Source organism: Barbus barbus (assembly GCF_936440315.1).
Source record: "Barbus barbus genome assembly, chromosome: 44".
Classification (NCBI taxonomy): Eukaryota; Metazoa; Chordata; class Actinopteri; order Cypriniformes; family Cyprinidae; genus Barbus; species Barbus barbus.
In genome coordinates this window covers 17,956,480-17,976,850 of record NC_136722.1, presented here as the reverse complement: position 1 = coordinate 17,976,850, position 20,371 = coordinate 17,956,480, and the positions used below count along the sequence as shown (strand labels likewise).

General features: G+C 37.0%; 4 protein-coding genes and 1 pseudogene across 5 annotated transcripts; 4 read left to right on the top strand and 1 right to left on the bottom strand.

Moving 5' to 3' along the window:
• Window positions 1-727: 727 nt before the first annotated feature.
• On the top strand, window positions 728-3,118 carry LOC306862997 (apolipoprotein D-like). Its single transcript, XM_079406131.1, has 5 exons — window positions 728-933; window positions 1,790-1,929; window positions 2,240-2,361; window positions 2,451-2,536; window positions 2,673-3,118. The coding sequence occupies exons 2-5, from the start codon at window positions 1,813-1,815 to the stop codon at window positions 2,906-2,908; spliced, it is 561 nt and encodes a 186-aa protein (XP_079262257.1). The 5' UTR covers window positions 728-933; window positions 1,790-1,812; the 3' UTR covers window positions 2,909-3,118.
• Window positions 3,119-3,476: 358 nt separating this feature from the next.
• Window positions 3,477-5,385, top strand: LOC306863004 (otospiralin-like). The gene is made up of 4 exons (XM_079406139.1): window positions 3,477-3,566; window positions 3,737-3,803; window positions 4,155-4,178; window positions 4,459-5,385. Exons 2-4 carry the CDS (start codon window positions 3,740-3,742, stop codon window positions 4,644-4,646), a joined length of 276 nt encoding a protein of 91 aa, XP_079262265.1. The 5' UTR covers window positions 3,477-3,566; window positions 3,737-3,739; the 3' UTR covers window positions 4,647-5,385.
• A 54-nt stretch (window positions 5,386-5,439) lies between these two features.
• On the top strand, window positions 5,440-9,124 carry LOC306863003 (COP9 signalosome complex subunit 9). The gene is made up of 3 exons (XM_079406138.1): window positions 5,440-5,626; window positions 7,445-7,517; window positions 8,965-9,124. Exons 1-3 carry the CDS (start codon window positions 5,564-5,566, stop codon window positions 9,000-9,002), a joined length of 174 nt encoding a protein of 57 aa, XP_079262264.1. The 5' UTR covers window positions 5,440-5,563; the 3' UTR covers window positions 9,003-9,124.
• A 2,801-nt stretch (window positions 9,125-11,925) lies between these two features.
• Window positions 11,926-15,088, top strand: LOC306863486 (uncharacterized protein; the record flags this gene model as incomplete). The annotated part of the gene is made up of 4 exons (XM_079406835.1): window positions 11,926-11,989; window positions 12,827-12,871; window positions 13,006-13,145; window positions 13,619-15,088. The coding sequence occupies 4 exons, from the start codon at window positions 11,926-11,928 to the stop codon at window positions 15,086-15,088; spliced, it is 1,719 nt and encodes a 572-aa protein (XP_079262961.1).
• Window positions 15,089-16,556: 1,468 nt separating this feature from the next.
• On the bottom strand, window positions 16,557-19,553 carry LOC306863662 (adiponectin-like; annotated as a pseudogene). The gene is made up of 2 exons: window positions 19,335-19,553; window positions 16,557-17,048 (listed from the first exon to the last, which is right to left on the bottom strand). The product of its transcript is annotated as an adiponectin-like (transcript).
• Between the last annotated feature and the right edge of the window lie 818 nt (window positions 19,554-20,371).

Here is a 20,371-nt window from a genome sequence, read left to right as displayed (position 1 = left end):
ACTTCATTGATAAACGTAAATGTTATTTTGGTAATGTGTACTTTTGAAACTACTTTTTTTCAGTTACAATTTCTGTTTTAAAGATTTCACATGAAATTTTTCCCCTTTGTGATCCCACATTTCACAGTCAATGACATCCATCCACAATTCATTTATCCTTGTGAAGAGATCTCATCAATCACAATATTAGATTTCAGATATAAATTATGGGGGGTTATTCCTGCTGGGTCTTTTCTACAGATTATAGTCACAAAACATCTTCTATTTGACTTTTCACCCTCAGACCCATGTTAAAAACGACATTAACCCAGGGTTAAGGGTTGTGTGAAAATATCTTTAGTAAATGTATGCTTGAATCCTGGGCCGAAACTACAACACAAAAAATTAACCAGGAGTGGTAGGCCTATTAACATCAACAATGTGACAGTTAACTACAAAGATATGTATTTAATTTGACTTAAGAATCAAACTTACATAACGATATTAGTAAATAATATTTGTTTAATGATAAACAACTGTCTACCATGGTTACCTAAATCACTTTAAATGGTTATGTCACTGTCATTTGGTCTCAACAATGACATATGTCTGGCCACAGCCCATGGGAAAGTCTGAGAATAAGAATAAAATCTTCTGAAAATAATCTTGATTGTAGTCACCTAAGCCATTTGACTAGACAATTTTGTAACTGTTTGAATACAAAAGGTCTGTGCAAACGGAAGACAATAGACACACAATCTACTTAGCAGCACACACCTTGTTACTGCAGTACTGCTCCCATGATATCTAATTACATAATCAGCTGCTTCTTGTTACAGCACAATCTCAGTCTGTCATGAACGTCTCCTACTCTCTTGTCAGCACACAGTCACTGGATCAGCACACACGCAACACCTCGAGCTCTGCGCTTAACAACAACTTCATCTGGAACAGGTATCGATTTACTTTGCATTGTTATTAAGTCTGTTTTGTGCTATTATATATAATCATAATTCTATAAATGATGATTTTCGGTGTATACTTGTATTGTGTGTTATATGTATTGTGTAACTGTAATGTTAGGTGTAAAATTTTGGTCTAAAAACATTTACTGCCTTAAAAACTGAAAAAAAGCTTCTACTCCGCTTCGATAACTTCTACTACAACAGTAATTTTTTTTTTCTAGCAAACTGGGTTATAAGCCGTTTAATTATTTAACAAATGTATTACAGTAAATAAGTTCATATAGACTATAGTCTTATATTGTTCATGTAAATCTATCATATTTTAGAATTAAAAAAACATAAAATTGATCAAAAAAGATAATTTCATCAATAAGTAATATGAAATAAAATTCATAACATCACAGTTTCATAACATATCTAACGTGCACATGCATGCCAGTGATTTGTGGTGATCATATGCAAACAGGTCCAACAGGTTTGACAGCTTCTGATAAACAAAACATCCTGACATTCAAAACAAAAGACCCACCATTCTACATTATACTTTAAGTGAATGCCCATTCACACAGAGAGAGCCAAGATGACAGCACAGTTGAATGAAAAGACATGTTTTTACAAGAACTTGAGATGCTTTAAAAAAAACAAAACATATCTTTAACATACGTTGCTCAATGGAATGGAAAAAATACTTTTCTACTTTTTAAAGTTTCCTGTTTCCACACAGTGAAATGCAAAGCCAGATTCATTCTGTGTGAACAGTCTCTAATATTAATTAGACAATGTAATTAACAAATATCCATGCAACTTTGTGACATATTGTCTCATGATTTAACTTTCTCTCACAGCAGAGACAGCAGCTCTTGACAAGATGAAGGCCATGATTGTGTTGCTTGTACCTCTTCTGCTTCCCTTGGTCTCTGCACAGACATTTCGTTGGGGCCCCTGCCCAACACCAATGGTCCAGCCAAACTTTGAATTAAACAAGGTAGGACTCAGCAAATATAATGAATTTTAAAGATAAAATTCAGAATTGTCATTATTTACTCGCCCTTACTCATTTGTTTATACTTTGTTGTGTTTTTTTCTTGTTTTTTGGTCGGCCGTGACTGTGCTTAAATGTGCTTTAGAAATAAACTGAACTTGAACTCGTCTTTCTAAATCCAAATGCTGTTATTTTGTTTGATTTGGAAAGGAATGAGGGTGAAAAAATAATGACAGAATTTTAACTTTTTGGGTAAGTATAAGCCTTTAATAATGTACAGTGCACTTATATGAGCTTTACCTTTCACTCCAAGTACCTTGGAAAGTGGTATGAGATCGAAAAGCTCCCAGCATCCTTTGAGAAAGGCAAGTGCATTGAGGCAAACTACGCGCTAAGGCCTGACAACACCGTCCAAGTTGTCAATGTTCAGACATAGTGAGTAATCAAATCTTTTGACTAAAATAGAACTTGTGTTTTGTCACCATCATTTATCCATAACTAAATTGTGTGTTTATATAAAACAGCAAAGGAAAAATTCAAAAAGCAGAGGGCACAGCAATCACTCAGGACCCAAAGGAGCCAGCCAAGCTTGGAGTCAGTTTCTCCTACTGTAAGTCCATGAATGTGCTCAGCCTCTGTGTGTGTTCAAACAACACATTTCTAGAACATTCAAATCGTTTTTCTCTTTTTTTTTTTTGAAGAGTTATTTTGTTAATTCACTGTCTGCTGCTTCTTTATATATGCAGTCACTCCCTACGCCCCGTACTGGGTCCTGTCTACTGACTACAGCAGCATTGCGCTTGTTTATTCATGCACTGATGTTCTCCGGCTCTTCCATGTGGACTTTGCCTGGATCCTGTCGCGCTCACGCATTCTCCCCCCAGAGGCCATCTACCATGCCAAAGAGATCTTCTCACGTGACAACATTGACGTCAGCAAAATGTTTCCCACAGATCAGCAAGGATGCGATAGTCCTCTTTAAACACTGAAGACTGAAATATATATTTTTGGTTTAGAAAAGTGCCTTCACTATCACTATTATGGGTGAAAACGGTTTGAGTTATCATTATAAAATTACTGTTGCATAAAACTGTCTGAACCCAGCCAGCACATAATTATAGCCTAATGTGTATATGAATGTTGTACCTTTTAAAAATAATAAATAAAATGCATTATCCTTTGCTTATGAAGATTTTGCTTATGGAGTTCTTTCATGTCATTCCTGAGACATTATTTTATTAAACAGGTGTTTTTTTTAAAATAAATATACCTGTTCTGCACAATTTGAGATATGCATTGGTCCACAAGATTGTGTTTTCTATTCCTTTCTGAATGCTTTTTTGTCAATAAAAATGTGATTTCTATTGGAATATTAATGAATTAAAATGGAATTATGTTCTTGGAATGTAAGTAATGGTATTTATTTTTAATTTTCATGGTTGTATGGAATGATGCATAAACCAAATTGATTTGAAATATCATATACAGCCCTGAGGTGGGTTTCAATGATGTAGATCTAGTTTGGGAGGGGACAAAAAAATTCTGAACCTGGGGTTCAGTCTGTGCAGAACCTGTGACACAACATCTTTTTAGCTCTCAGAAACGAACAGATCACTTGTATAATCACTGCTGCAAAAGAGGTAATGTTCATTTCCAAAACAATTAACAATATACATAACTTTTTATGTGACCTAATTATGGAAAGTAAGTTATGTGAGATGCATGCAATATAGCAAAACTGCTTTTTCAAGTTTGCTTATATTTACCTTAAATTTTAATTTGTAAAAGTATTTTTGTTTTTAAATTCCAGGAAATGATGAAGTGGAGTATTGTTTTGGGGGTTTTCTTGCTATTTTTTCTTGCTAATAATCTCAGTGGTAAGCAGTGTATATTACTCATTACTATTATTATCTACTATTAATAATAATCGCTGTATTTTATGGTAAATATTTCTGTATTATAGGACAAAAGAGGTTAATGTTTGTCAGATAAACAAACTGGTACATTTTATGAAAGGAAAACAGTGAAATACATATTAATATCATAATCATTAAAGACTTGAGCTGTGTTCATCAGGACAAGTGTGCAGATAGTTAGGAATAATATTTGTGGAGGAAACTCTCACATTTCTTGAATCCCTCGAGAGATCCTCAGTTCTCATGCATGAATCAGCTCTTTGTCAGGATTTCAGATTTCATTCACTTTTCCTCTACTCTCTCCTTCCACAGGTGCCAGATTCATTCCTGAAGGGGGTAAACAGACTATTTACAATGTTGTTTACACACCTTTAGCCTGTATATATTAATAGTAGTATTTCAAAATCCTAAATGCAAAATTATTTTTTTATTTGAACAAATAATTGAACTCTGTGCTGGTTTTATAATTATATTCACTATGGTAACCGTATTGTTATGTTTGCCTGAGGACACAAAGAGGCACATTTAGACATAACTTCTGCAGTTACACATCAGGAATTCTGGAATGCAAGAACTCAGCAGGAATACACAAGCTCTATTTTTCTCTCAAATATAGTGCCCTATGAACGGCCACCGGCTGTGCCCTACTGGTCTTATTCCACCTCAGATTTCTGGAACTATGTGGGATACTTCCGCAGCATTGGGGCCTACGACCAGATCAATGAATTGGCCAGAACATTCTTCGCCCATCAGCATCTGGGAGACACGCTGGGTTATGAAGTGGCAGAGCAACAAGAACACTAAGTGGATGTTATTAGTTCATCACTCATAGTTTAGTTTGTTATTAGAAACTAATGATAATTTACTAACTATAACTAAACATCATTTATAGCCCTATAATAAAGAGTGTTGTGCCGTATCCTTAAGTGTATTACTACTAATAAAAAGTAATATAGGAATTACAGTTAATGTTCCATTGTAGTGTGATTAACAGCTTCAGAGTGCATGATTGTGAAATATTATACGACTATTGCAGTTGCAAATATAGGAAATATAAGAAATAAAACAATAAAGTGTTATACTGATGCACAGCAACTATTTCAATGTCTTCACTGCAATAAATCGGAGGACCAGTTCTCCAACCGAGCCAGCGGGACCCGGTTTCCACCCGGTTATATTGTGACATAACACCACTAGAGGATGTGAAGCGAATCGATTCCGCGAATCGATTCATTCGAACAGTTCATAGTAAAGAACCGGTTCATAGCGGCTTACGACACTTGGTCCTATATTTCATGCTTTATTAAACATCCATGTTTAATACCATTATTATTATTATGTTTAGGTAATTAATTTAAGTTGTTTTTATGTGTAGCTGCAGCCATGATTCGGCTCATTTTAAAATGTAACTATATTTAATACATCTAAGTCCTTCAGAAATACATTTTGCATTCATGTACGTTTCGGATGAACACGTGTTTGAAGTACGTTTTATTTATTTTTCTGCTATTTGGACCAAATAAATTCAGAAAGCGCATCCTTCAAATCGGGTGTGGAAACAGGTTCATTTAAAAAGATTCGACTCAAAAGAACGATTCATTCACGAATCGGAACAGAGGGAATCGCAGAAGTGTTTGTTTTGGTGAATGTGACAGTGAGCTGAAAAATACATCATTTTAACATTTGTTTACCGCTGCCTTGTAAGTACTCACGCTGAAGTTATGAAGCCAGCAGTTGATGAAATGTTTCCCGAGGGAGCTGGTCCTTATGTGGACCTGGATGAGGTCGGTGTGTACACATGTTTCTGGATGATGGTCTGTGATTAGTTAGTCATTTGAAAACGTGTATCTTTAAGTTTACATACACTTAAAATATCATATATACAGGTACATCTAAAAAAAATTAGAATATCGTCAAAAAGTGAAACGTTCATATATATTTTAGATTCATTACATTTCAAAAGTTTTCATGTTTTAATTTTGAACATTAGAGCTTACAGCTCATGAAAGTCCAAATCCAGTATCTCAAAATATTAGAATATTTCCTAAGATCAATCAAAAAAAGGATTTGCAAAGCAGAAAAGTTCAAGTTCTTTAAAGTATGTTCATTTCTGCACTCAATACTTTGTCAGGGCTCCTTTAGCACAAACTCCAGCATCAGTGAGGAATAGCATGGAAGCGATTAGCCTGTGGCTCTGCTGAGGCACTATTGAGCCTTCAGCTCATCTGTATTGTTGGATCGACTGTTTCTCATCTTTATCTTGAAAATATACCATAGATTCCATATGGGGTTCAGGTCAGGCATGTTGGCTAGCCAATCAATCACAGTAATATCATGGTCAGCAAAGCACTTGGAAGTGGTTTTGGCACAGTGGGGAGGTCCTAAAGTCCTGCTGGAGAAGCAAATCAGCATCTCCATAAAGCTTGTCAGCAGATGGAAGCATAAAGTGCTTCAAAATCTCCTGGTAGACGGCTGCATTGACTCTGGACTTGATAAAACACAGTGGACCAACACCAGCAGACGTCACGGCACCCCAAATCATCACTGACAGTGGAAACTTCAAACTGGACTTAAAGCAGCTTGGATTCTGAGCCTCTCCAGTCTTCCTCCAGACATTGATTTCCAAACGAAATGCAAAATTTAAATTTATCTGAAAAAAGGACTTTGGACCACTGAGCAACAGTCCAGTTCTTTTTCTCCTTAGCCCAGGTAAGATGCTTCTGACGTTATCTCTGGTTCAGAAGTGGCCCTTTTCCTGAAGACGTCTGAGCGTGGTGACTCTTGATGCTCTGACTCCAGCTTCAATCCACTCCTTGTGAAACTCTCACAAGTGTTTGAATCAGCTTTGCTTGACAGTATTCTCGAGCTTGCGGTCATCCCTGTTGCTTGTGCACCTTTTCCGACCCAAATTCTTCCTTCTAGTCAACTTTGCATTTAATATGCTTTGATACAGCACTCTGTAAACAGCCACTCCTTTCAGTAATGACCCTCTGTGACTTACCCTCTTTGTGGAGGGTGTCAATGATCTTCTTCTGGACCATTGCCAAGTTAGCAGTCTCCCCCATTATTGTGATTTCAAAGGACAAGAGATACCCTGAATTTATACTGTAGAGATGGTCGTTTAATGAAACTCAAATATAAATATTCTAATATATTGAGATACTGGATTTTGACTTTCATGAGCTGTAAGCTCTAATCATCAAAATTACATGTAATGAATGTAAAATATATATGAAAGTTTCACTTTTTGAAATAAGTAAAAAAAAAATACGTTTTTCACGATATTCTAATTTTTTGAGATGTACCTGTATGTAAACGAACAGATTTATGTATAATTTTAATTAAATCTGTGTAAACCACAGCGTAACTTAACTTTCATGTGGCTTCTTCGTTCTATACATTACAAAAGCAAATTTTCCTCAAATGCACATATTATCCCATTAGTATTTATCCAGTAAATGTTTAATAAATATTTATGGCGTTATATTTGTTCTAAAACAGTATGCCTTTGTTCGCTTAAAATAAGTGAAAGAGTAAATATCTGACAGGGCTGTTGATGTATTATAATGGTGCTGTAATGCTGTAGTGCTGTGTGTTGACAGGCAGGGGGCAGCACTGGACTGCTGATGGATCTGGCTGCCAATGAGAAGGCAGTACATTCAGACTTTTTCAACGGTGAGACCCATAAAGTTATTTGATGCTGTACAGTACATCGATCAGCGACTTTCCTTGACCTTTACTAGATTACTAGATTTGTTTTTATTCAAATTAATTTGAATAAATTCTTAGGAAATATTTTAATTTGTATATACATATAAAATACTTTGGAGAAGAACAAAACATGAAACTTTCATTTTTTTGTTTTTTTTTTGTTTTCAAGATTCATTTACTTTTCTAAGCCTGGAAATGTCCATTTTTAAATTCTATGTTAAAATGATGGTATAATTAAGAATCAGGCATAACTGGAATAATTAAGATTTTTAATGTTGTTTTTTTAATAGGTCTATAATGCTCATTATATTTATTTTAATGCATTTTATAAAATGTAATTTATTTCTGTGATGGCAACGGTGAATTTTCAGCATCGATACTCCAGTCTTTAGTGTCACATGATCCTATCAATGTTGAAAACAGTAGAATCATTCAGTTGTTGAAATCTGCTTCATATTTTTGTGGAAACTGTCATACGTTTCTAAGATTCTTTGAATTGAAAGCGCAAAGAAAAATAAAATAAAAATATTTTGCACATTGTAAATGTCTTTCATGTCACTTTTGACCAATTTAATGCATTCTTGCTTAATAAAAGTATTGATTTCTGCAAAAAAATTAAACAGCACAAATGTTTTCAACACTGAGAATAACAAGAAATATTTTGAGCAGCAAATCAGCATATTAGAATGATTTCCAGAGGATCATGTGACACTGAAGACTGGAGTAATGATGCTGTTATTATTTTACAGTATTTTTGATCAAATAAATGCAGCCTTGGTGAGCATAAGAGACTTAAAAACATAAAAAATATGATTTATTCCAAACGTTTGACTGCCAGTGTGTATATATATATATTTCTATGCAAAACTATTTTTAAAAACATTTTTTCAATTAAGTTGCTCTTTTTATTTGTTTTCTTGGCAACAGAATATTGCAAAGTGCTTTAGCATGCAGACTCCACAATTTTCTTTACACTTTTCCGCCTCTATATAGCGATAGTAAAGGTAGAGCTTGGCACAGGATGACCTAAAAACAGGCAGTAAAAGAGTAAAGGAGGTATGAAGCTGAGCCCATGTAAAGCACTTTTATTGGGCTTCATTGGCTCCAGCGCAGCAGGTCTTCCCTCTTTAGAGGCTCTGTATCCATCTGCAGCGCTTGAAGTAGCTGAACACGTGTCATTTTATCAGGGGGCCCTTTTGAAAGGTTCATGGAAAATAACCCAGAGACCCCATAAGAGCTCATACCCTCATTTTACTGAGAACAGCATGTTTTAGATTCACATTTGTGCAAATTATTATTTAAAAAAAGCTCTTCTACATGTTCTGGTTTATTTTGCTATATCAAAGGTACTGTATGTAAAGGTGCTATTTTTGTTTTGTGCTATTAATTTTTTATGATTTTTTCTCCACAGATTTTGAAGATCTGTTTGATGATGATGATATTCAGTGATGAAGAGGACAAATGATTTCTCCATTGTATAAAATGTTGTACATGTAAATGTTTTTCTTTCTTATCTTTAAGAGTGATGTTGCATTGTTAACTCTGTTGAATAATAAACTTTTGTGCAATACAAAGTCTTCCTTTTTCCAGATGTTTCCACATTTAAAAAACCCCAGACATTCCGAGTCAAAAGTTGGAATTATTATAAATGTTTTTTCCCTAGGCTGAAATCTGTTTCTAGCCCTGATTGTAGGTTTTCGCACATTCCTGAACACCTGTAAGGGTGCATAATTACATGTGCAATCCACTTTTAACATAAAGCACAGATGTTTTACACTCTGACATTGACATCAAAATATTTTTTTCCTCCCAGATGTACCTGAACAGACATCATAATCTGTTATCATTCAGATCATTAAAAAAGACATATTAATTCCTAATCTGTATTGCTGCATTTCAAACAGGGTTTTAATTGTGAATGATCACTTGTAATGCCATTCTACGCAGTTAATTGTGGGATGATGGATTGAGCTGTTGCTTGGCAGATGTGCGTATGATAAAATTCCCCATAAGAGTTTTGCCCTGTTTGCTGCAGTTGATGGTTCAGTGCATTTACTCTGTGAGAATATCCACTAGATTTGTTTTAATCTCCGTTATTCTGTTAGTTGAAGATAACGAGCACCTTCACTTGAATTTACAGGGTCCGGACAAAACTTTTATGGGTACGTCCTCCCCAATGTAAAGACATGCATAGTAAATTTCCAGCTGTTGATGGTAACCCTGAAGTTGTGTTATTATATGGACTTAAAGGTGACCTGCAAGCATACTCAATTTAAAGAAACAGTTCTCCCAAAAAAATTGTAAATTTGCTGAACATGTACTCACTCTCAGGCCATTGAAGACATAGATGAGTTTGCTCCTCAATTTGGAGTATTTTAGCGTTTCATCACTTGCTCACCATTGGACCCTCTGCAGTGAATGGGTGCCACCAGAATGAGAGTTCAAACAGCTGATAAAAACATCACAATCCAAAAGCAATTGACATGACTCCAGTCCATCAACTGATGTATTGTGAAAAAATAAACTGCACATTTATAAGAAACAAACTCATCATTAAAACACTTTAATTTAAAAGTCTATTATCCATAATAACACTTCCTCCAGTGAAAAAGTCCATCCTCTATTGTCAAAATCCACCGACATATTTGTTTAGGACTGTTTTGGTCTGTAAACAATGCTTGATCTGTGCATATTTCTCTCCTGATTCAGACAAAATGATTTTTCACTGGAGAAAGCAATATTACGGATAGAGGATTTTAGCTGGAAGCAATAGTTTTAAGTTAAAACATCTTGATAGATTTATTACAGCCATGCAGCTTGTGTATTACTTACATTAATTGTGGATTATTGTGATGCTTTTATAAGCTGTTTGGACTCTCATTCTGGCGGCACCCATTCACTGCAGAGGATTCATTGGTGAGCAAGTGATGTGATGCTAAATCATTTTAAATCTTTAAATCTGAAGAAGAAACAAACTCATCTAAATTTTGGATGGCCTGTGAATTTTGGGTGAACAATTCCTTTAAAAACAAATCCGAAAAGCAGATTAAAAATAAAAATAAATAAATAATAATAATATATATATATATATATATATATATATATATACATACACATACATACATATACAGTATGGATTGCTCAAAAAGCAAAAAAACACTTATTTAGAAACTGAAAGCTACAATACTAAACTAATTAAATAGAACTGAGATGTATATTTTATTGCATTCACTATTTTAAGGCAACTAGTTTAGATATAGAAATCCACAAAACAGCCTGCATTATCATTACAGGTGATATTATTTTACAAATCTGTTCTAAAACAACTGCAAAAATGGGAAGTTTCATGTCCTGATTTTTGTCCATCAGCATTTTTTGTTCACCTTCTAAACACAAAACAGTTTTCTCTGCTCCTGTTTCTGTGTCTATAATTGCAACTTCTGATTGGTTGACTCGCTGGGCCAGAGAAGGCCAATCATAGGGCTGGAAACAGCATGCACTTGGCCCTATGGGATGCACCTTTTTGTTTTTAATGATCAAGGTTGGGTTTAAATTGTGGCCAGGTTCTCAACGGTGGCCCAGTCGGTGTACAGGGGTGTGTTGAGACTGCAGTAAACAAGGGGTTTGGCTCACCTTCCTCTTCCAGTCAGTCAGCTGTAGAGCTGAACTTTGAGTCCTCTCCTCAGCGGGTTCACATCATCACATCCTAACACAGGTAAGACACAGCTCAAACCCTTTTGTATGTCTTTTCATTTGTGTGATTATAAAGCAAATGCACATTTCTACATTTCAAAAACCCTTATAGTTACTTTTACCAATATGCAGATGTGCCCACAAATGTTAACAGTTCTTAAACATTTGAACTTTTTTTTGCACAGTTAAATGATAGTAAGATCATTTTTTGTTCTATATTTAAGAAAATATTTCAAACTTTTTATTTGAAAAAGTTGAAAGCTGCACAAGCAAAACACTGTCATTGACAGGATTATTGTAAGACAGCGTAAAGAGCATAAAATTATATGTTGAACGTGTAAATGACATGTTTCTTTGTATACAGGCATTTGTAGAATGTAAAACCTATAATTTGCAGGTAATTAAACATACAGGGTGAAGTTTCTTCTACTGTTTGCAGTTCTTTCTTATTTGATCAATTCTTCCTCTTAAAATGTCAAATATTAGTTCAGATATCGCTAAATTTAGATAATCAAATATAAAGGAGTAATAGGACATTCTCTCTTATAACGATTCTCATTTGCTACTATTATTATCATCTTGAGAGGTTCATCATGTTAAAGTATGAATATGAAAATATATACTACATTTAAATGCTATAAATAATTTTGTTTATCCAAAGGAGTCAGGAAGGGTAAGCATGGCTTGTTTGAGAAGATCTTCCATCTTCCATGTGCTGCTGCTAGCAACATTATTATTACCAGGTGAGACTTTTAAATTATTTTTTTAATGTAAAAAATTGTTTTTCCTCACAGTTGGAGCTGGTTTTATTTATTTCTGAAACTTTAAGTAGGAATCTTTATTTTTAGTAGTTCTATGAGAAGCTACTTGACTCAATGACTTTATATCTTCTGAGTGAAATTTCCCCAAAAGCCCTATAGCAAACAAGGGGGTATCAAGTGCCAAGTCTTCAGTTTTTGCTCTGCAACTGGTAACATGATAAACGGTTGTCAGCAAAACTCAAGTGCACCAGGTTTCCAGATGTGGCAGCAGTTTATAAGCTCATAAAAATAAACTTGCTGATACTCTGAAAGAGCAACATTTCCTTTACCTCCCTCATACAAGACACTGAGATCCTCCCTGCTCCGTTCAGTCACCTCACAGTAAAGACATCCATGATCCACTCGTCCCCATTCCAGCAGAGATGAACGTCACCTTTAGAGAGATAAGAAGAAAAAATTGTCAGTTCATACATTTTTCTGACGATAGGAAAATTAGGTTCACCTGTAGGTTCAGAGGCTCCTTTCCTTTGTAGATTTTATATAGCTTTTGCTTGTAGAGGAGCTTGGTTACTGCAGCCCCCTGCTGACAGGCATCAAAGTGCTGATGTGTGCTGTTTGAAGATTAATTTCCTACAATACCCTGTGTATTACCACCTTCCCTTCCTCCAAAAACTTGTAAAACCGCATCCTGCTGCCCTCAGCTCATTGGACCTTTACTGTCTGTAAGCATTTTCTATACTGTCTTTGAAAAATGCAACATCTGGTTGAGACTTGGACCCCCTAATCCCCCCCCCCCCCCCTACTCTTTTTCTCAAACAGAGTTTCTGTTGGCTGGCCCTGTGACCCAGCGTTTAAAAGGAGATGGTAAGTATGGTTTGTTCTCCTGTTCTGTCAGCTTCTTTATAGAGTCCCAATTCATTAATCTGTTATATGTATATCTTCCATATAATCTGAATGTTAGATATGCACAGTGAAGTAACACGTAATGTTTCTGCCAGATGGAAGTGATGAAAAGGCAGGCTTTGAAGCAGTTCCAAAGAAACTAATCCGCAACAGGAGAAACATCAGTTGGTACAAGCAGCACTCTGACTTCTGGAGCTGGTACAAATACTTCACTGACAATGGGAATCAACAGGGAGTGAGTACAGCATATTATAAACTAAACAGGACAACATAGTCTTTGCCCACAAAAAGTATTCTCTTAGCTTCAAAAAATTAAGGTTAAACCACTGATGTCACATGGACTATTTTAACAATATCCTTACTACATTTCTGGGCCTTAAATGTGATAGTTGCATTGCTGTCTATGCAGGGTCAGAAAGCTCTCAGATTTGATCAAAAATGTCTTCATTTGTGTTCTAAAGATGAAAGAAAGGTCTTACAGGTTTGGAACGACATGAGGGTGTGCAATTAATGACAAAATTTTCATTTTTGGGTGAACTATCACTTTAAGGATGCACATTATATCAGTACCACATTGGCCCAGAATTTCAATACCAGGGAATCAGTTACCATCTTGAGGATGATTTTATTTAGGATGGTTATTTATGTGTTTTGTGTTGGTTGTATATTCCACATACTGAATCAAAATCATTTATTGTCACCTTACAGGTTGCAGAGCTGGATCGCGTCTATCTTGCATACTTGCAGAACAAGAATCGGGCTGAGGCAGGTCGTTCCTACAAGCTGTACCTGCAGCACCTTAGCGACATCTACAAATCTTGTGCCGAGTCTGATGACCCAAACTGTGTGGCCTCATACACCAACAGACCCAAACCCAAAGCTGAGGCACCAATGCCTGCCCCAGTCAAGTCTTGTGACCCTTACAGAGACCCGTACTGCTCGTACTCGAAGGGATATTCATATTACCCATACATGGCTCCGGCCCCAGCCGCTGTCAAAGCCCCTGCACCTGCCCCAGTCAAAGCCCCAGCGTACATTCACACGCCGGTGGTGAAGAATCCACGTTCTGGTTACTACTACAACTCTCCGATGGTGCAACCCTTCCTGTCAGCCGAGCAGAGGGCCGAGCTGTTGCGCATCTGTGATGCCGAGGATGTTGAGTGTCTTCAGTACCACCTCCGTGCTGCTTACGGATACAAACCCGCTGCTGCCCTAGCCCCATCCTATGCCCATCTCGGCTGTGACCCTAAGACTGATCCTCACTGTGTCCCCCATCAAGTCCAGAAGGCGCCATCCGGTCTGTACCTGCGTTATCCCCATTGTGACCCTCGAGTTGACCCATACTGTGCTTATGCTGCTGCTCTGGCATCCTCACAAAACCTTGAAGCCCCATCTTCTGGCTTGGAGAGACCCTGCAACCCTCTCTACGAGGATAACTGCAACCCTCTGACAGCCACAAGGTTTGGCAGCCTGGCTCCTGAAGATCTGAAGGACGAGCCCGCCTCTGAAGCCGGTGCCATGCGGGCACCTCCGAGCCCTCGTCGTAACCCTTATGCCATGCATCGAGATGCATCTGCTGGGGCTGACCTGAGAAGACACCTGCCTACACATCTCCAACCTCCAAGGCACCAACCAGAGGAACCTCAACATCCTTTGGGACCCCGAGGGAAGACCAAGGAGGGATATGACTGTTTCATTGGGTATGATGCAGAGTGCTTTCCACTCGGTTCCCAAAATGAGCACCGTCCTGCTGTGCACAGACAGCCATCCTACCCAACCGAAGCCTACGAGCCCCACCTGAATGCCGATGGATCCAGGAATGGAGTGATCGAACCTGATCCTGACTGTGACCCGGAGTACGACAGAAACTGCCGTTTGCGCCGCTATGAACCTGAGGTGGCTGAACCCGCCAGTCCATCACCTCAAGAGGAGCTAGCCCAGGAGGAATCCCACCGTGAGGAGGTTCTTAAGCATAGAGAAGAGTCCTACCCTGAGGCCCCAGGCTATGACCAGCAGCAATATGAGTCCTACATGAGCGGACAAGAGGATCCATATGCCGGATACGGCCCCCAGGAACCTGGAGCGACTAGCTTTCAGGATGTCCTGAGAGGATACGGTGGTCGGTATCCTGGCCAGGATGACCACCGTGCCTACAACGGAGACTACAGAAAGAAATAAATACCTATGAAATTAGTATGCCAAGAATAGTAGATCAGGACAGAACACGTTTTTGTAGATAAATATTGCAATGCACACTAAAAAAGGTGCACACGCATTTTCACAGGATTTCACTTGGTTCACTCAATATTTTTGAGAGCTGCTGAAATTTCCTAGCTCTGGAGTTTGACAGCACTTGTATAGGATAATTTTTTTTGTTTCTTATGATTTCTTGCTGATTCTTTAAGCCCATGTAATCAGATTGTATGTTGCAGCATCTCTAGGAGTGATATTCTACTAGGAGCACTTGAAATAGCTCTTCGTATCTTTGTGGAGGGAAAATTACAAAAAACATGCAAAAGGTGAATAGTGTACTTGAATATACTGTAAACTGTCCCATTTTGGCTTTTTCTTTGTAAATTCACCCACCAACTTCCCTTCAAGTAAATATTTAATGAATTTCTGGGACCCTTGCTTATTGGTATTCTTTTTTTTAAATTGCCAAATTGATGCTTTGTGATTTGTTTGCATATTTGAAAGATGTTTTTCTTTGAATGTTTCAAATAAAAGCTTTAAAGGTCTTGAGCTCTTTTAATTTGCAAATGCACTATTACTACTGACAAACTACCTAATTTAACAAACAGTTTTTCACATAATTCAAATCAAATAACATTATATATATAAAAAAAAAAAAACTGCTGGTAGAAACTGTTGTTGCTCACATTTTATTGGACACAGACAAGTGATTTATTATGCCATCCTACTGTATTGTCATTCACAGAGCAATGCAATACTAAAAGCTGATTAATTATCTAACTGTTCAACTTACTAACACACAAACAGTCAATGATAATAGAATAATCTGCACCAAATTATCTTAAAAATCCATATTTATGAGGCATCATTGGCTGGATTTTTTAGTTAACTGTCTTGGGAGTTTAGATAAATGTTAAAACTCCACAATTAATACGTTTCTTCAAAATCTAGAGCACAGTCCAAGCTGTGACACAGATACCTTCATTAGCATGAGAATACTTTTAATAAACATTAATAAATATAAATACTCAACAGCTGTAATGCTATTCTCTGATTCATTAAAAACTATGGCCTACAAATGGCGATTAAAGAGCTGCTGCAAGATTGCAAGTCGCAAATCTAAACAAAATATAATTATAAGGTCATAGCTCAGCACGTATGGTGGTATCTGACCTTGAACATTGATTAAAATATCAGCGAGGATGAAGTATGCGAAACTGCACACCAGCTGCTGAGAGGAAGCCAGTTGGCTAGATGTGACATGCTTAACGGGTGGGCAGCTAGACTCCCTATGAACATATCTAGCCTATAAATCTAAAAATGACAGGGCTTATGACAGTATCAAACACAGACACACAGAGCAAATAATCTCTTCATGCTGCATTAAACTGACTGTTCCGTGAGATTAAGTGAACATGTGGATACAAAAACATCCACATAGACAGTGTCAGCGTCAGCGGTTGTCAGTTGGGTTGCTTAAGATTTTAGGAGTCAAAAGGAAGCCAGTGAAGGTGGAGTCGTTGTTGGTATCTGCATAAATCCCTGCATCAATTATGTCATCATACAACTTTAGCCAAACCTCATCTCCAGCAGACAGATTTAAAATCACCCCTCCGGAGGCCTGATCCAGATTTCCGTTGTGGAACTGGTCAAGAGTAAAGGCCACAGTCTGTCCGTTTTTAAACATAGCTTGGTCTCCTTGCCATTGATGGTAAGATGATATATAAAATAATAGATCCCAGGGATGGCACAGCGAAACTTTCCGGAGATGTCGTCGTAGCGGTGCTGCTCATTGTAAAAGGCTTTAGTGAAGCGGATGGGAGCACCACAGGCCGGGAGCTCCCTGCTAAAAGCAGAGTGGTAGGGGAAGGAACCCTCTCCACTTTCTCCTTTCAGACCGGGGTTTCCAGGAAATCCTCTTTTTCCTGCAGGTCCCTCGTCCCCTCTATTCGGTCCCTTGGGGTCTTGACAAAGATAATTTGTCAAAAACTTTTTTTTTCCAGACAAACCTTTTATATCAGGGGTTCTCAAAGTCTACATTCAAAGGTCCAAATCTGAATTTTCATCAGTGTCAAAGGTCCGGAACAATTGGTTATTACAAAACATATAACAAATAAACACTCATTTAAAAAAAAAAAGGTTCCCTTTGCATTCAAAATACTTTAATAACAAGTGCAAAAGTGGCAAAACAATTAATTTAAGTGTCAGCAGTAGAAGTCGACCTATAATGTTTTTTCTCTGGCCAATGGCGATATTTAGAAATCAGGGCAGCCTATGGCCGATACATGATACTGATTTTTTGGGCCGATTTTCTCTTTTTTTCCCTTTATATCAAAAGAGAGTTTGCGTAAATGGTTATTGCAGGGCACAAGATAGTAATAGTAGTAGTAGTAGCCTAATTCATAGTAATAATACATGGCTCAAAACTTAAGCACCTTCTCAAAACAGTTCTGAAGCATGCTTTTTTGTTTATGTTTGCTGACAGACACCAGTGTTTCCCGCAGACTAGCAAATGCAAGTTGATTCTCTGCCAGCAGGAGGCGCTGTTGGAGCGTGATATATAGCTGTTTCCCCGGTAACGACTGTAATCAAATAAGCGCTACTTTATCAGCCATTACAGGAAAGACCAAATGAAAATTGACATCAAAGCTTTTCTGAAGAAAACGGACGGTTCTTTTAAAAGATACAGTCATATAAAAACACCCGCACAGCATTTTATTTTTGAAACGCGCAGTGCTCAGTTTATTCAACGAAGTATAAGCCTTTTGGAAAATCTATTTGTAGCGGTCAGTTTTGATATTGTGACAAGCCGCCACAAATAAATGTATACACTGGGCACTGCTATAAGACAAATTGCCATAATATAAGTGATAGCAAAACAAAACAAAAAATTAAAATATTAGCGGTGAAATGTCGCCCGATTACGTCAAACGTCATACGCTCACTGGATGTCATGATGACAACAAATGTCATGAAGGAAACGTTTCAATATCTCGCCTGCAATTTCGGACCTTCTCCAAAAGACATAAAAAAATAAGAATAAATAAACAAATGATTTACAAGTTTAACGTGCGTTTATCAAAGTAGGAAATATAATTAGTGTTCTTGAAATATGAAATAGAAGCGGGTCCGGATTGAATTCCCTCCGGGTCCGGATCCGGACCGGAGTCCGGACTTTGAGAAGCACTGTTTTATATTGTTAACTGAGAAGAATCCATACAGGTATATTCACTAAAGTAAGCCAATCAAAAAAACAGAACTTTTTTTTTCAAAACAGTGAGAGAGATCATTTAGTTTTTTTTTGTTGTCGGAAATACCAGTGATGACTTTTTCTCATTTAGGGTCATGAACATGCCTGCAAAAGTGCTGACACTCCAGTGTGTTGTGGAATGTATGGATAAAATTTCTACAATTTCTATAATTACGATATTACGTCAAATTGATCTGCATGTTTTATGATCATAGGCAGTTGCACAGGCCTAAAACAGAAATATTTCATGATATATTTTATGTCGGGTTTTCAACTACCCTCTGAGGGTATTTAAACTTATGTATTTGACAGCCACTTTTTTTTTACGTTTATTGTTTTTACCTGATTTTTTAATATGTATCATACTGTGATTTTTGATGAACTGTACTTAATCCAATTACAATTAATTTAGATATAAACATTAAGTGCGTTTTATGTGTGCAAATACTTGTTGTGGACACTTTCAGGGATAGTTCAACAAAAATGGAAATTCTGTCATTAATTACTCCCCCCTCATGTTGTTCCAAATCTGTAAGACCTTCGTTCATCTTCGGAACACGAATTAAGATATTTTTGATGAAATCTGAGAGCTTTCTGACCCTGCATAGACAGCTGACACATTCAAGGCCCAGAAAGTAAGAATATCGTTAAAATAGTCCATGTGACATCAGTGGTTCAATCGTAATTTTACGAAGCTACTTTTTGTGCACAAAGAAAACAAAAATAGTGATCTTATGTCTTATGCTTCATAACACTATATGGTTAAACCACTGATGTCACACGGACTATTTTAATGATGTCCTTACTACTTTTCTGGGCCTTGAACGTGTCAGTTGCATTGCTGTCTATTCAGGGTCAGAAAGCTCTCGAATTTCATCAAAAATATCTTAATTTGTGTTCCGAAGATGAACGAAGGTCCTACGGATTTGGAACAACATGGGGGTGAGTAATTAATGACAGAATTTTTATTTTTGGGTGAACTATCCCTTATCTCCATTATCTCCTTTTCCCCCCTCACGTCCATCACGTCCGTCCCGCCCCGGGGATGCCATCGAACCCTGGAGTGCCAGGAACACCCCTCATCCAGCGGGCACAAGGTTCCCTGCCGTCTTGCTCAGCCAGCTCTGTGTCCTTCTCCTGAGAGAAACTCAGTCTGGCTGCCATTAGCACACAAAGCACAGCTATCCATGCAGGCTTCATTGTAAGAGCCACGTGATCAATTTATTTTGAAAAATGAAAAAAACTTTTAGAAAAGTAAAGACATCAGGATTAGAATATCAGGATTAAACAAGCATGTTTTATCCTACCTGGTCATAAAAAGTGTGTCATTACAGTCTTGTGTGTGGAGTGATACTGAGCTGTTGTCCGTTTAAGATCTTGTGTTCTAGTTTTTTTCTGTGCTTGTCACTCCTAAAAATATCTGACTGGACATACAAAGCAGCTGTTCGTATTAAACAACCGGTCACACTATCACATTGAGATAAGACAGTGTGAGAGTTTTGTATATGTATTGTTGTTTATTCATTCCTGCTGCCTGTAGTCAGTTTAATGCACACTTGGTCTGAATAGCTAATATCTGATTTAGAAGCTTTCTCAATATTCTTAGGGGTATCTGCATATTTAAGGAAGGTAGAAGCAAATTACTGCCTAGTAACCTACTAAGACCCATTTTGTCTGTGATCTATTCATATAATTTATCAATACAGAGAATTGCTAGGATGAGAACAGGAGTAACTTCTGTATTATAATCATTGGGCGCCACCTTGTGGCTGATATCAAAGGCCATCCGAGAGGTTAAGAAAGAGATGAATAAAGTAAAATTATGGACATATGGGTTTGGTGGTTAAAAAAACTTTCATTTAGAAAGCATGCTTTATTATTTTTATTTTTTTTTATTATTTGTTTGACATTCTTTTAAAAACAAAACAAAAAATCCTTTCACTTAGATAACATTTTATTTTATTTCGCAATACATTCATAATAAGCATAATGTTTCTTGAGCAGAAAATCAGCATATT